General features: G+C 54.1%; 1 protein-coding gene and 2 long non-coding RNA genes across 4 annotated transcripts in view; 2 read left to right on the top strand and 1 right to left on the bottom strand.

The window, feature by feature from the left end:
- Positions 1-3601, bottom strand: part of Gse1 (Gse1 coiled-coil protein) — a 344296-nt gene extending 340695 nt beyond the window's left edge. Inside the window, exon 1 of one of the 2 annotated variants that reach the window (XM_027410721.2) lies at positions 1876-3601. In XM_027410721.2, the coding sequence (XP_027266522.1) occupies positions 1876-2790 (915 nt within the window). In that variant the 5' untranslated portion in view covers positions 2791-3601. The remainder of the gene's footprint in view (positions 1-1875) is intronic. The other variant, XM_027410722.2, reaches the window with a different exon arrangement.
- An 806-nt stretch (positions 3602-4407) lies between these two features.
- Positions 4408-8628, top strand: LOC103164539. Its single transcript, XR_004769295.1, has 3 exons — positions 4408-4645; positions 6168-6341; positions 7036-8628. It is a non-coding gene; the product is annotated as an uncharacterized LOC103164539 (long non-coding RNA).
- A 1117-nt stretch (positions 8629-9745) lies between these two features.
- LOC118238201 lies at positions 9746-12668 on the top strand. Its single transcript, XR_004768885.1, has 2 exons — positions 9746-11517; positions 12516-12668. It is a non-coding gene; the product is annotated as an uncharacterized LOC118238201 (long non-coding RNA).
- The last annotated feature ends 2501 nt before the right edge of the window (positions 12669-15169 follow it).

Genomic DNA, 15169 nt, shown 5'->3' with positions numbered 1-15169 from the left:
TACTTTACCAGGTTTCAGTGAGTCTCAGGCAAACTGCTGGAGCAGGGCCCAGGGGGTAGAGGAGGTCCTGAGCTCCAGGCTGGAACCTTCAGCCACCTGCTGGCTGTGAGAGTCACTAGTCATGGGACTTACCTGAGTCTCAGTGTAGGAGTAAGGTTCATGGGACAAGGTGAGGGCCAAGGACAGAGCAGACATAGGAGGGGCCTGGGGGCCACACTGACTGCTCTTACTTCCCACCCCTGCTGGCTTGGGACCCAGGCATCATCTGATTACTTGGGTTCCTGTACTGAGGTCAAGTTAGCACAAAGTAGGCACTCTGCAGAGAAAACTCCACGCCCCCAGTGAGCACCAACCACCCATACAGACCACATTAAACCTCCAACAGTCATCCCGCTTGTGGCTGTAGCCTCACACAAAACTGCCCTGTCCCTTCTACACAAAGAGAGGGTCGCCAGCAACAGCCTCAACACAGTAAGCTTGGCCTAGGGACATTCAAATGCCCCCTGATTAGTTTAATTATTAGAATGTCTATACAAACCACGTGGTCTGTATTCCTACTTCTCAGCCAAGAGAACTGAGCCCAGCCAGGATAAGAACTTGTTGGCAGATAGCTCTGCAGCGAAGACAGAGGCAGGCCGGGACCAGGCCTGTCCTGCCCCAGAGCCAAGCTCTTCTTGTACTTCAGGCCTTGTGGAGCTGTGCCTTCCAAGTCCCAGCAACAGCCTCAGCATCGGCTGTCACACACCTGTGGCTAATGAAAGGCTTGGTGCCTTATGCCAGAAGCAGGTGATTCCCTTTGCCATCAAAACCTTAAAGGCAACTCAAGACCAAGGCCAACTCGTGAGGCAGTTGGGGTTGTGAGCCTGGGAAAGGGACACCCAGGCACAACAAAGATTGCCTCATAGGTCAGCCTCCATGTGCCCAGGCATATCTCCCCCCCCCCCCTCTCTCTCTCTCACACACACACACACACACACACACACACAATTGCAGGAACCAGATACTTTACACACAGCCTTTCCTGAACTGGACCCACCTAACCACCCTTATGTCTCTCTGCAGGTCCCTGGCCAGTCACTGCCACACAGGCCTCTCTCTGTCCAGGACAGGACAGTCTGTTTGGTAGGAATTAGGATCCCAGCCCAAGGGCAGGACAGTGAGTGCAGTTCACAGATGCCTGCCTGCCTGCCTCCCTGCCTGTTGCCCCCTTTCCCAGGGCCACCTGGCCAGCTCCTGCCCAGTTTCTTACAAAGCTAGGTTCTATCATCCCAGTGCCCTGACTGTCTCCTACCAGGCAGACAGCTGCATCCTGAGAACAGGCCCCAGGCCTCGGCTCAGCTCCACGCAGCTGACTTGAAGAGACTAACCACTGCAAAGGTTGTCTAGGCCACCATCCTGGGTCCCATGAGCCTGTGTCCCACGCCTACACGTCTGGAATCTGTTGCCATCTGCTTCATAAAGCCACCAGGAAGACTCAAACGAAATGCACTTGGGTGGGAATCTTGGGAAGAGCGAGGCAGCCAGGAGCTCGTCAGAGGAACTAGCCACCTCCGGGTGACCTGCGTGGCTACACTAATTACCAATGTTATCGGGCGGACAACAGCCGTGCCCTGAACTTCCTCCGTTTGATAGATTCGTGGCAAACACTCCCAGCTTCAGCCCCATGCCTGCTGATTCCAGCAGCAGCTATTCTTCCACCCCTGCCCCCAGACCCTCTAACCTCCTGCCCCAGGCCTCCAAGGTCAGCCAAGCTAGCAAGGCAAAGAGAACGCCTCCTGCTGGGACACTCCATACAGAACCAATGATACTGCCAAGGAACAGAAAACATCTCTCCTTTTGAGACACAGATGCTCTGAGATGAAAGCTACTGCTTACCTTTGTTGCTCCTGCTGCTGGGGAGCTCCAGCCCATGGATCCCTGGCTGACAAGCCCTTGACCTGCACAAACCAGGGTCCCACATTCCACGCAGGCACCAATGATCAGCTGCCGGCCATCATCCACCAACAGGCTGTGGCTGGCTCTCAGGGTATACAGGAACAAGGGCAGCCTGGCCACCCTCACTGACTTCAGCCCCAGACACCGTTTCTTCTCTTGCTGGCAGAAGAAGCATACGAACGTGTCTACCTGGTACTGCCTAGACCAGGCGCTGACAGCCTGGTGAGCGGCTCTGGCTTCGTGCTGCAGCCACTGACCCAGCAAGTCATGATAGCAGAGCACACAGGTGGCCACCAGGCCGGTGGAGTCTGCAGGCCTGGCCCGTGGGGCGGGCGGATAGACAGTGAGGAAAGGAAAGAAGGGCTCCTTCTCGCCCAGGTGGCTAGCGGGGTTCATGCTGAGCTGGAACTCCTTGCCCGGCCCCAGCTCAGCCCCACAGATGTAACAGACGGCAGGCGGGCCTCCCTGTGCAGAAGCGGGCAGATCGCTTAGAGTAGGGTCCGAGGCCGAGAAGGCTTGGTGGTACCTGCCCAGGAAGCCTTGCACAGAGTTGATGAGTTCACGGTTGTGTGATGCCCGGTACAGGGCCCAGACGTCCTCCAGGACGCTGAAGCACTTGGGGCAGCTGCGAACCTCGCAGTGCTTGTTGGGGGGCCGAGCATTGGGTGGGCAAGGCAGGAGGCTGAGGAAAGGGAAGTGCATGGAGCCGCCCGAGTTGCCATTGACGATGCGGGAGGGCACTGCCCGGGCATCCCGTGTACAATCCTCCCCGCAGAGGTAGCAGGCCTCCCGCAGCAGGCCCGCGGCAGTGGGGGGGCCCTCCTCTCTGGGGAGTCTCCGGGCCTTGGAGGCCATGCCGGGGGCGTGGCTGTTCAGGGGAACCACGTAGAGCCGCTGCAGGACAGGCACGTTGGCCAGCTCGAAGCTCTGCCACTGGTGCGTGAGGGACGAGAAGCAGCAGGGACATACGAGGGTGCTGCCAGCCTCAGTGATGGGCTGGGCTCCGGGCGGGGGGCTATGCAGCCACAGAAAGGGGAAGAAGGGCGCCTGGGAGGGCGCCTCCTGCTTTTGCACGTGGATCTGCTGCTGCGAGGCCGGCGACAGCGCCGACCCACAGACGTAGCAGCAGCGGGCCTGGCTGTCCGCGGGCGTCGGGGGAGGCCGCTCCAGGCCCTCGTCCCCGAGGCTGCCAGCGACGTCGCTGCCCTCGGGGGTGCTGCTGCGCTCTGGGGGCCCTGCGGCCCGGCTAGAGGCGGCGCTGTCCGTGCCGTCAGGGGCAGTGGGGATGGGCCAGGGTTCCTGGACGCCCCTCAGCACGCTGGCCCGAGGCGGCTCCGGAGTCCAGTGCGTCCCGGGGCCCGTGCGTCGGCGCCGGACTCCGGGCTTCGTGGCGTCGTGAGCATCCTCGGGCTCAGGTTCCGGCTCGGGCTCCGGCTCTGGTAGCGCGTCGGCGTCCGACAGCTCCGACAGTTCCGAGTCGCGCGCGTCCTCGGCGTTCCACTCGCGGGCCCCGCGCCGGCCACCCGCGCTCGCGTCGCACTGGTGCGGCCGCTTGAGCCAGTACACGCGCTTGTCCACGGGCGTGCGCGCGCGCTCGAAGGCGGCCCACTGCTCCGCCAGGAAACAGCGGCACACGGCGCACACCAGCACGCAGCCATCGGCCGCGCTCAGCCCGCGCGCGCCGGGCGCCGGCTCCTGCTGCTGCAGGAACGGAAAGAAGGGCTGCGCGGGGCCCGCCGGCCTCACCGGCAGCTTCAGCTCCTTGCCGCGCGCGATGCCGCCGCCGCAGATGAAGCACGACAGGGCCGCGCCCGCCGCTGCCATGAGCCGCTGCTTGCGGGAGAGCGGCGCCGCCCGGCCGCTCATGGCCCGGCCGCCGCGCCCGCCTCCGCGCTACCCGCGGCTGCCGCTGCTCCGGCCGCGCCGCCCGAGGCCCCGCGCCCAACTCGCAAAGTTTGGCGGGCGGCGGCGCGCACGCGGCCCGGGGCGCACGGAGGGTCTCTGCGGCGGTGCCTGGGGCTGCTGAGTCCCCGGCTGGCAGCGGTGCGGGCCCAGGCGGCGCCGGAGAGCGCGCCCGGAACGTGGAGGTGGCGGCAGTGGCGACGAGCCCCGGGCGGCTGCGGCGGCCGCATGTGCGAGCTCCGGCGCCGGCCAGAGCGTCGGGTCATTTAATTGGGAGGAGGGAGGCGGGGCGGCGCGGGGCGGAGGGCGCGGGAGGGAGGCGGAGGCGGGGAAGCCCTCCCTCGCGCCGCCCTGCTGCCCGCCTCCACCCGGGCTCCTCCTCCCTCCCCCCCCCTCCGACTCCTCCTTCTCCTAATCCTCTTCTCCGTCCCCTCCTCCCCTGCCTCCTCCTCCTCCTAATCCTCCTCCCCTTACCTCCTCTCCGCCCCTCCTCCCCTGACTCATCCTGTCCTCTCCATCCTCCTCTTTCCTCCTCCCCTGACCTCTTCTCTCCCCAACCCGCCCCCCACCCCCGTCTTCCCTCCCCATCCTCTCTCACCCCCCTGTGTCCCAAACTATGGCACAATAGCGTTCAGCTCCTCTGTCTATTCTGTGTCCAGCAGGAGCCCGCAGTGATTCATTGCTCCAATTAGGGGCTCTGCAGCCCGTGGCTCGGGCTGTCTGAAGGGTCTCCTTTGGGACCCACGAAACCCATCAGCCGCTGCCGCTGATCTTTAAGGAAAGGTCAAGCCGGACGCATTAGAGCCAGGTGAGGACCGATGGGTACCAAGGGAGACTTGGGAAGAGCACCCCCACCCCCTCCCCCAGAACCTGGGGAGGTCCTGGCCGTTCAGTAGCCCAGGGTTGGGGTCACCTTTCTGAGTTCAATGCCCTAGTTTTTAGAGACAGAAGGAAAAGGAGTTGTCTTCTGCATCACCCTGGAGACAGAGTCCTCACAGCCTGCCCCCACCCTGACTGGCCAGGGCCCACCGGGTCACCGTAGGGACCTAGGGTGTAGGAATAGGAAGGAGTAGGAAGGATACTGTGTGTTTTAGGACTAAGAACTCAATCTCTCTGTGCCCTTTTCCTTCTTGTTAAAAGTGTTGCAGCAGAAATCGCAGATATCCACGGCTTAATATATTGTATGCAGATACATTGTAGCTGTTTAACAGAGACAGACCTGCCTGCCAAGTTCACTACCGCTACATGCTTCTTAGCTACTACCCCCAAGAAGCAAGTGTGGGATGTCCCTCACTTTATGACTCAAAAGACGAGGCCAGGAAGGATTCAGACCAGGCAGCAGGGTTCTGCGTGGAGTATGCAGCCTCCTCAGGCAGACATCTGGCCCCTGTCACCCAGAAGCTGCTGGAGGCTGTCCTTGGCGCCTCCCAAGCACACAAGAGCACATATGTATCACCCCCCTCTCTGTCTCTCTGTGTGTCTCTGTCTCTCTGTCTCTCTGTCTCTGTCTCTCTGTCTCTCTCTGTCTCTCTCTCTCTCTCTCTCTCTCTCTCTCTCTCTCTCTCTCTCTCTTCTCTCTCTCTCTCTGATGGTATCCTTTGGTTAAGGCTGAGCTACCAAGCAATCCCAAACCTTTCTGGGTCTCAGTCTCCCATCTGTAACAGGACCCCCTGAAGCATCAGAACTGTGAGCCTCTACTTTCCAGCAGCTTCCAGCTGTCTACCCTGCCAGCAGGAGGCAGTGCCCTGGCCCTAAGGACAGGAGCCCCCACTTGGTGAGCTGACATATAAATAAAGCCGCCCCCCCACACACACACACTCATGTAAATGGGCAGGAGAAAAGCCTCTTGGGAATCTCTGACATTCCAGGACTCCAGGATCAACTGGATGGGGTGTTAACATGGCAGATCTTGGGGACTCTTCCTTCCCTGGCACAGAAAAGTGCTGGCTCAGCAAACTCTTGCAGAATTTGTTGTTGTTGTTGTTGTTGTTGGGATTGTCCCCTGGCTGCTGGCATTGTTCATACCTTGTTAGAGGAGAGGCCAATGAATGGGAGCTCCCTCATGAAGGAACACTGTCTGTTCCTTCCAAGGAAGGGCTGGGGGTCTCACCCCATAGGAAGGAGCCTGGGGAAGCTGTTTTTGTCCAAGCGCAGGAGGCTCCCTGGAGGTGAAGGCCCCTCAGCCTGGCCCAGCTGCCCATCTTCAGAGCCCTTCAGGTTCACCTGCAGGGGCTCAGCTGGAGTTGCCCTTTGTTCCTTCTCATCTGTTCGTCGTTCATTTTATTTCCTTTGCCAGCTTCTGATTCCTACTTCCTTTCATCTCCCAACAGCTAGTTTCTCCCAGGTCTATCCTGCACACTGAATAGCCAGGGCTGGCTCCAGACCTGGATCCAAAGACCCAGACCCCATTCTGCCAGCTGTGTATACCTCAGAAAGAGGCAGACCTCTTAACTCTACAAACCTCAGTCTCCTGCTATATGCAATGGGCACATGCTCCCTTCACGGTGGGTCAAATGAGAGCAAGAGAGATGCCTGGCACGGAAGGCTGACACGATGGGAGGCTGTATGTGTGTGCATGTTAGCATGGGTGTATTAATACACATACGTGCTGTGTATGTAGACATATGTGTGCATTTGTGTATGTGAACAAGTACAGACTTACATGTGTGCTATACATTTGTGTGTGTTAACGCATAGTTATATACACATGTATATGTGTGTGCACAAGTCCAGGACTACACGTGTGTGCTTTGCATGCATGTATTTATGTGTGCTAATACTTGGTGTTATGCAGACATGCATTTGTGTTTACACGCATGCATGCATGCATGTACTAGGCAGGTACGTGAATGTACATGCATGTGTGCACTAATGTTTGTGCTTGTGTTTCTGTAAATGAAGTGGGCAGGGGGGAGCGGAAGATTTCTTTTTCTTACAATGGGTGAATGACTCAGGAAATCCCCTGGCATAGATGAGAGGAGGAAGAAGACAGGTGACACTGCTGAGTCATCTGGGGGTGGGTGACATGTGGGTGGAGCCACAGCACAGCCAGACACATCAGCCTGACATCACAGTAGCATTTACTAGCCTTGGGGAGGGGGGGGGCTTCTGACCCTCTGGGTCTCTTTCTCTATCAGGAAAGCAGAGCTAACAAAAGGACACATTTGTTTTTTTTTTGTTTTTTTTTTTTTTTTTTAGGACTGGGAGAAGCAGAACCTAGGCAAAGCTGACAGGCCAAGCTCTCCAGAGACCAAGGCAAGAGGATCTCAATGTCAAGGCCAGTCTGGGCTACACAGTGAGACCCTGTCTCAAAGGAAAAGAGCTGAGGGACCCATGCAATGACCCCCAATGTGGAGTGCAGCAGTAGAGGTGTCTCTGCATGCTGAGTAAGTGCTGAACACAAGCCTGGGCCTTGCAGGGGCCAGCTCCAGAATCTCCACAGAGCCCATGGCTGTGTCATTGAGCCCCAGCTTTTAGATGAGTAGACTGGGTTCAGAGTAAGGAGAAACCAGCCCATAGGAACAGCAGATTGAGTGGGAACACACACACACACACACACACACACACACACACTCCATATAAAGCTGATAGGAATGATTCACCCTAAGATCAGCATGGACCAGAGATAGTCTCAGAATCTCCTCTCTCTTCTTTCATGCGTCCCCAACTATGCATCTAATGAAAGCAAAGCTCTCAAATGTTGGGGGATGTCCTTCTGTATATACACTTCTCTTATTGGTTGATGAATAAAACACTGTTTGGCCAATAGAGGCAGGAAGATAGGCAGGACTAGGAAATGAAGAGAATTCTAGGAAAGGTAGGCAGAGAGACCACAAGAAGACGCCATGTAGCCACTAAAGGAAATAGAGGTCCGGGCATTCTCTGGTAAGCCAAGACCACATGGAAATACTTAGATTAATAGAAAAGGGTTAATAATTAAGACAGAGCTAGCCAATAAGAAGCTCTAGCCATCAACCAACAGTTTTATAATTAATATAGCATCTCTGTGTGTTCATTTGGGGCTGAAGCAGTGGGATCTGGCAGGACAAGAAAACTCCAGCAACACTCACAGGCTCTGGCCTGGACACAAAGCCAGCTGTGTGGTGCCAGATGCTTGAACACCAAGATCCCTTAGTATCTACTTCATGTTGCAAAGCCATCCCAGCCCCCAGCCTGGCCATTCACATGTTTGAAGCTCAAACTGGATTGAGCCATCCATTTACACATGCCTGCCAAGAGTCACAGCATCTAGACTCAGGGTACCGAGCAGAGTCATCCTCCTGCCTGCGGCTGTGGAGGGGCCATGTTCCTTCCATACCCATCACTATTTAAGGCATGGGCAACACTGCAGCTCCCAGCAACCCTGGCTCAGGGCAGGGACGGCACAGCCCACAGGTTCTGTGGAGACATGCAGGGCATCTGGGCATGGCTCACATTTTTGCTGCCTGTGGGGCATCCCCAGCCTTCCCCTAGTTGTCTTCAGCTCTCAGCACCAAACATACTGTGTCTGTTTCTGGCTGTGTCTCCCCAGGGGCTGACCCCCAACTAGCCTGCCTTGTACTGCCCTAGGTTCAAGGGCTCAATCAATGTTGGGACCAGGGACACAGAACTCCAAACCTCACGTGCCTTCTGTTCTAGAATTATCAGGCCATCTGGCAGGATGGTACCTTCTGTAATCCCAGCACCCTGGAGATGGATGGGAAGTTCAAGGCCAGCCTGGGCTATAGAGTAAAATCCTTTCTCAAAAAATAAAACCTTGGCTGGAGGCAGGCAAGATCAAAATGCATTTTATATAAGCCTGAAATTTTCAAAGAATAAAATTATATAAAAAGAAATAAGCCTGGCAGTGGTGGTACGCGTCTTTAATCCCCACACTGGGAAGGCAGAGGCAAGCAGATCTCCGAGTTCAAGGCCAGCCTGGTCTGCAGAGCAAATCTCCAGTTCCAGGACAGCCAGGGCTACACAGGGAAACCCTAGCATGAAAAACCAAATATATAATAAATTAAATATATATATATACATATATATAATAAATTAAATAAAAAATCTGACCAGCATCACACTGCCCCTCTGCAATCTTCATCTGCTCCATGCTTCCTCCTTCCCAAGAGCCTGAAATCAAATTACAGCTATCCCAAGGCACCCAGCTTTTTCCAACCTGCGGTGTTGACATTCTTGCTCACTGTTCCTTTTGTCACTTCTCTCTTCCTCTGTGTGCATCCTTCCCAGGACCCAGTTACCGTCTATCCATCTGCTTCTACAGAGGCAACCTGGGCTCTGTGTTTGCCCTCCAGCTAGCTGGGGACAAAAGAGAAAAACTGATCTTTGACTGTCCTTCCTTTTCTTGCTCTTCCCTCTCCCTCCTCCCCCCTCCTCTCCCTCTCCTCCTCCACCTCCACCCCCCACTTCCCTTCCCTTTCCATCTGGACAGAGCAAGCACTTCACTACTTTCCACAGAAAGAGCTTCAAACATGGCAGAACACTGGCAAAAAATATCCTCCTCAAAGGGAAAGAATGTTACTATGAACAATAAAAAAACAATGTCTGAGTAGCTGATGTGGGGCCTCTGAGCCAGTCATACCCATTAGCACTTGACAGCTATGCCTGGTGGCTGAGGAAGTGTTGTCCCTGCTTTAGAAATAGGGAATCGGGTCCCCAGAAGCAGGGACTTATTCAAAGGTGCAATTCCTGATACCATGGTGAGGCTGGTGACATTTTGTTGTATTTTAGAGATTATATATATATATATATATTATATATATATATATATATATATTTGCATGCATACGTGCATGCATGGGGGTAGGGGGTAGAAAGCGGGAGTGTCCTAGTTTGCTTTCTATTCCGTGATAAATACCATGACCAAAAACACCTTTGGAGGAAAGGGTTTATTTGGTTTGCAGGTCCTGATGACAGTCCATCACTGAGGAAAGTCAGGGCAGGAATTCAAGCAGGAGCGGAGGAGGAGCCATGAAGGAACACAGCTTACTGCTTCACGTTCGGTTACCTTTCTTAGACAACCCAGGACCACCTACCTGCCTAGGGATGATGCTGCCCACATTGGTCTGGACCCTCTCACATCAACCAACAATCAAGAAAAAGCCCCACAGACTTGCACACAGGCCAGTCTGATGGAGGCAGTGCCTCTGTCAAAGTTCCCTCCTCCCGTGTAACAATAGTTTGTGTCAGAGGGATGAAAACTAACCAGGACAGAGGATAGAGGGGTCTGCCGCATCATACTGTGGAGGTCAGAGACAATTTGTGGGAAATGGTCTTCCTCTGTGTGGGTTCTGTGCCTTAAACTCCAGGCATCAGGCTTGGTGCCAAGTACCTTTACCACCGAGCCAGCGCACAGGCCCTTTTGTTGCCCTTTGTGTGGACTGATTCCATTAATTCCTTAAACATACAGCTTCCACAGTGTGCTAGTAACCCCATCTCAGCAGCCACTGCTCTCTGACACCCCAGTCTCAGAGCAAGGAGGCTGCAGCTCACTGTCCATCTCTGGGTACTGAGACAGTGTAGGCAGGAGCATTCCATACATTACAAAGGCCCTTGTGTGAAAATCCCAGCTTGTGCTCACAGTGAAGGGCCAGGGTATCGGGGCCAGGAGACAACAGCTCATGGCCCATCCCAGCCCTCCTGTTCAGGAACCCGAGGGTGCTGTGGTGAACTTCAGAGCCTTGTAAAAACCTTTTGATAAATGAACACAGGGCTGACCTGCACGGGGCCCTGACAGGACAGACTCTTCACATAAATCTTGTGTGTGCTTGAAAATTCCCTCTCCACTGGCATCTCCAAGGCTCTGATTTGTAGCAGAAACCCCTTGATGTGGTTGGTTCCCAAGCATCCATCCAAGCCCCAAAAGTTCTGGAAAAGGCAGAACACAAGGGGAGGAGGAAAGCAAAGTTAGACAGTGAGAGTGATCTCCAACTGCCCATGTGCACACTGGGTATATTGGGCAAGCCAGCTTTAGTCCTGCACTTTAGTCCTGATGGAGATAGTTATCATTGCCAGTTGTTCACTAAGTGCTGGGTGCTTACTAAGTACAGGGGGGAGGGTCTATGTTCACTTAATGTGCTAAGGTTCCAAATAGTGGTCCCATGTCTCCAAGGTCACAGAGCTGGGAAGTGTCGGGGCTGGAGTTGAACCCAGACCGTCTGTTCCAAGTGCCTTGCTCTAACCTGCCACCCTTAATGTACAGCTCCTGGCTTGCAGGCCTACCTTTCCAAATACTTCCCCATTAAAGCATTCCTGTCCCTCTTAGTGTCCTGCACCAGAAACTGGTAGTTTTGCTCACCATCCTGCGTGTGGCTCTACCGGCAGCTGTACCTTCAGCCGGGTCCCAAAGCCCTTGGACCCAGAGTTTCCCAGTGGCTTCCTCAGATTCTGGCTCACAAAGAAGGCTGTGTCCATATGTCCCTCTGAGTCACCAGGACCTGCCCTAGCCCCAGCTGTCATCTTGGTCTTCTCTCTAGAGTGGCTGGCCTATCCTGGACTTCTTCACAGTGTCTGATGCTGAACTGGAGGATGGCACTTTGTCTTCTTCTGTGAGTTCTCACTGTATCCCAGCTGACCTCACACTTCAGCAGCCCCCTTGCCTCGTCCTCCCCAGTGCTGAGATTGCTGGAGTGAGCCCCCATGCCTGGCTGGGCATTGTGCTTTTGAAAACCTGAAGCTCCTGTAAGTATGTGACACACAGGTGTACCTCGCTAAGTTTTCACAGACCAGCATGTTCTGCCCCGGGGGGGGGGCACCCCCATCCCATATCCAGTTCAAACCCAGCTACAGAGGTGACAGTCCCGGACTACACAGTCCACCATGCAGGTGACAGTTCGGTGTCTGATTGTTCACAGAGCCATATAGCTAACTCCATGGTCAACTTTTAAACATCCATCATCCCCAAGAGAAACCACCCAAATTGCCACCACTGTAGTCCCTCCAGCGGCTCTTCCCCCAGCTCTAAGTATCATTCACCTGCTTTCTGTCCATTCATTTGGGGTGCCATGCTGGGGAGATGGCTTTGTAGCTCTGGCTGGCCCAGAACTCACTATGCAGATCAGACTGACTTCAAACTTATAGACATCCATATGCCTCTTCCTCCCCAGTGCTGGAATTAAAGGAGTCGGCCATCACGCCTGCCCCCCCCCCCTTTTTTTAAACAAGGTCTCAGGGAACCCAGCAAGTTCTCAGATAACCCAGGCTGGCTTTGAATGTGTTATGTGTAGAGGATGGCCTTGATCTCCTGCCCCAACCTTCTAAGTGCTGATATGCTAGGACACCCCATATTCTGTTTGCCCTAATTTCAAGGCTGGGCCATGTTGTAGTATGAGCAGATAGGTTCTGTCCCCTCTGTGGGGAGGGCTGCAGCCTATGCACACCCTGTGTCTTTCTTGTGGCACCACATTGTGCCTGATTCTTCCTGCTTGGGGTTTTCTGTGTGCACATTTCTGGGTTGCTGGAAATGCAACCCAGAGCTCTGTGTGTGCCAGTCTCTGAGCCACACTCCAGCCCCTTCCCTGTTGCTGCCCAAAGCAGTCTCTTAGCCTTTGTATTGCTGTGTGGAGGTCCAGTAGTGACTGTGAGGGCTGCTCTTGCCTCTTGGCAAATCTGTGAAGGCTCCCAGGAAGGATGGACTCGGGAATAAAACTCCTCTCTACTGACTCTCCATAATCCTCCAGGCCTTTGGCTCCTGATTGAGGCCTCCGGCCTCCTTCAGCTCCTGGCTTCTCAGTCTCTCCAGCATGCAGACAGCCATCATTGGACCCCCAAGTCCTTCCTGTGTAAGTCATTCTAGTGACTCTCCCTTTATAATAAACAACTCATCAGTTCTATGTCTGTCTGTCATTGTCCCCCACCCCCCACCCCCACCAGCCCCGTCCCAGAAAACCTGCTTAATACAGTGACTGGCTGATCTTGATCCTTTGGTGGGCTAAGGAGTTCCCATCTGAGGCAAATGGTGATGGTGTTTTCATGCATATCCCAACCATGTCTTTTGTTGACAGCACATGATATACTTATTAAGTGGACACCTGCTAATGGAACTCTAATCCCAGGCGGGTGTTTAGGCTTTCTATACACTAGACAAGATGTCCCAAATCCCACCTGTGGTGACTGTCATTCCTGTGGTGCACCAGCTCCTGGCCTCATCAGGAGGCTTTCCTGATGCCTCCCTTGGCTCCTCAGCTCCTGACAGCCAGGCTGGCCCTGCAGGTCACCTTGCTGCAGAGCAGGCACCCCTGGCCCACCTGAGCAGCCTGATAATGTCCACATGGGCTCAGAGGCCAGGACTCAGTGTCTGTTTTGTTGGGCTGTGCAAAAACACATGTGTTGCCACCCTGGCTCTAAAAGTGTGTTCTTTTCACAGACCAACAATACTCAGAAATGGCCCCTGCTGAAGGGGAAATACATTTTAAAGTTGCAGCTTGCTCAGGTCCTAGCTCAGTGGTTCTCAACCTCCCTAATGCTGCAACTCTTTAATACAGTTCTTCATGTTGATGACCCCAAACCATAAAATTATTTTGTTGCTTCTTCATAACTATAATTTTGCTATGTTATGAATCATATTGTAAATATCTGATATGCTACTCCCTTGATCATGATCCACAGGTTGAGAACCCTGTCCTAGTATCACTTGGCTCCCTCTGACCTCTGCAGGGTAGTGCCTGCAGGAACAGGAGCATACAATCCCTGGTTCTACCTTCTCTTTAGGCTGAGTTAGACCCCCCCATGTCCAAACTTACATAGGTGGTAGGGTGATGCCCTGAGTGAGGTCCTTTGTCACTGTGATCTGGAGCTTCCAGTTTGTCTCAGCTCTGTATGAGTCACCCTGATTCTCTCAGTATCTAAATTGACAGGTATGATTTCCAGTAACAGAGAGACTAGGCACCTTCCCCAAGATCACACAGCTTGTTCTTGATGGGCTGAAATTCCATGCCAGGCTTGAGGGAACAAAGGTAACAGAATGGACATGGAAGACCAGGGCCAGCACAGTACCTCATGCAAGGTCACACAAGGCCAAAACCATGACTTGATTTCTTATTTCCCAGCCATAGATCTTGCCCCTTGGGAAGGGATAAACCACCAATATGCTCTTGCTATGTTTCTTAAGAACTTTTTCTTGGGTCAGCAAGGTGGCTCCAGTGATTAAAGGTGCTTGCTGCTAAGCCTGACTACCTGAGCTCAATCCCTGGAACCCACGTGATAGAAGAAGAGAATCAACCCCTAAAGGCTGCCTTCTGATTTCTTCATGAATGCCATGGCACATGTGTGCACTCATGCATGCATCATGCATACATACATATACACACTAAATAAAAAGTAATAGCATTAAAAAAGAAGAAGCAGGCATACTTCTTCCAGTTGAAGGCCAGTCTATCTCAAAAAAAAAAAAAAGAAAGAAAAGAAAAACAGATTTTTTTCCTTGACATCACATCTTCCTGGGGACCTGGAGGTTTATTTAGTTCAAGCAAGGGCCAAACATGGCGCTGAGAGAAGCAGAGAAAGCAGGTTGCATCCCAGAGGCCCCCACAGCTCCAGCTGTGTGCCTTGATCTACCCTCCCCACTGCACAGCTACTGGTATTGATCAGACTGGAAGACAGAGCTGACGATAAAGTAGAAAACAGAGATGGACGTGGACAGTATAATGGCCCCTGCAACTGGGCTGGGGGGCAGTGGAGGCATGGGGAGTGGTGGGTGGTCAGGGCCCTGATCATAGGGGCAGAGCAGGCCACTTGGAAGCAAGGAGAAAGCAGATGGTCACCATGGTGACTGGGCCCCCTGTACACTGCTCTGGCTTCATTCTGCTGTCAGTGTTCATGGGCTGGAGACCGATGGAAGGACCCATGCCTAGGGTACAGGTTGGGGAGGGTAGCAGGTGCCTGCCTGCTTTCCCCTCCCCTGGGCCTGACAGCTGCTCACCCATCAGCTCTACTCTTTTCAAAGAGCAGCTCTGGTGCTGAGCTCCATCGTGCTCCAAACCCTTCTTGGACTTCGTCATTCTTGGGTTAAAGAGCGAACCGCAGGTACTGCCCCCTCACCTGAGAGAAGCAGAGGTGAAACTCGTGGTTGTCGCTTCCCAAGGGTACCAGGTGCACCACACCTCAGTCTTTACACCTCCCTCGCTGTGCCTAAGTCATTCCCTACTTCCCTTGGTCCACAGCTTGAGCCTATAAACTATTTCCCAGACTCCCTTGCCTCTGACTTCCACTTGGGACAGCCAATGGGAAGGACTGGAGGTTGCAGAATAAGGGACAGCATGGCCTGCTGCTGGCTTGGAGTCCCGTCCCCCCCCCCCTCCCTCCATGGGCAGGTCGGTCCCTTTTCTGGCTTCTC

Source organism: Cricetulus griseus, chromosome 3 (assembly GCF_003668045.3).
Source record: "Cricetulus griseus strain 17A/GY chromosome 3, alternate assembly CriGri-PICRH-1.0, whole genome shotgun sequence".
Taxonomy (NCBI): Eukaryota; Metazoa; Chordata; class Mammalia; order Rodentia; family Cricetidae; genus Cricetulus; species Cricetulus griseus.
This window is presented reverse-complemented; position numbering and strand designations above follow the sequence as displayed.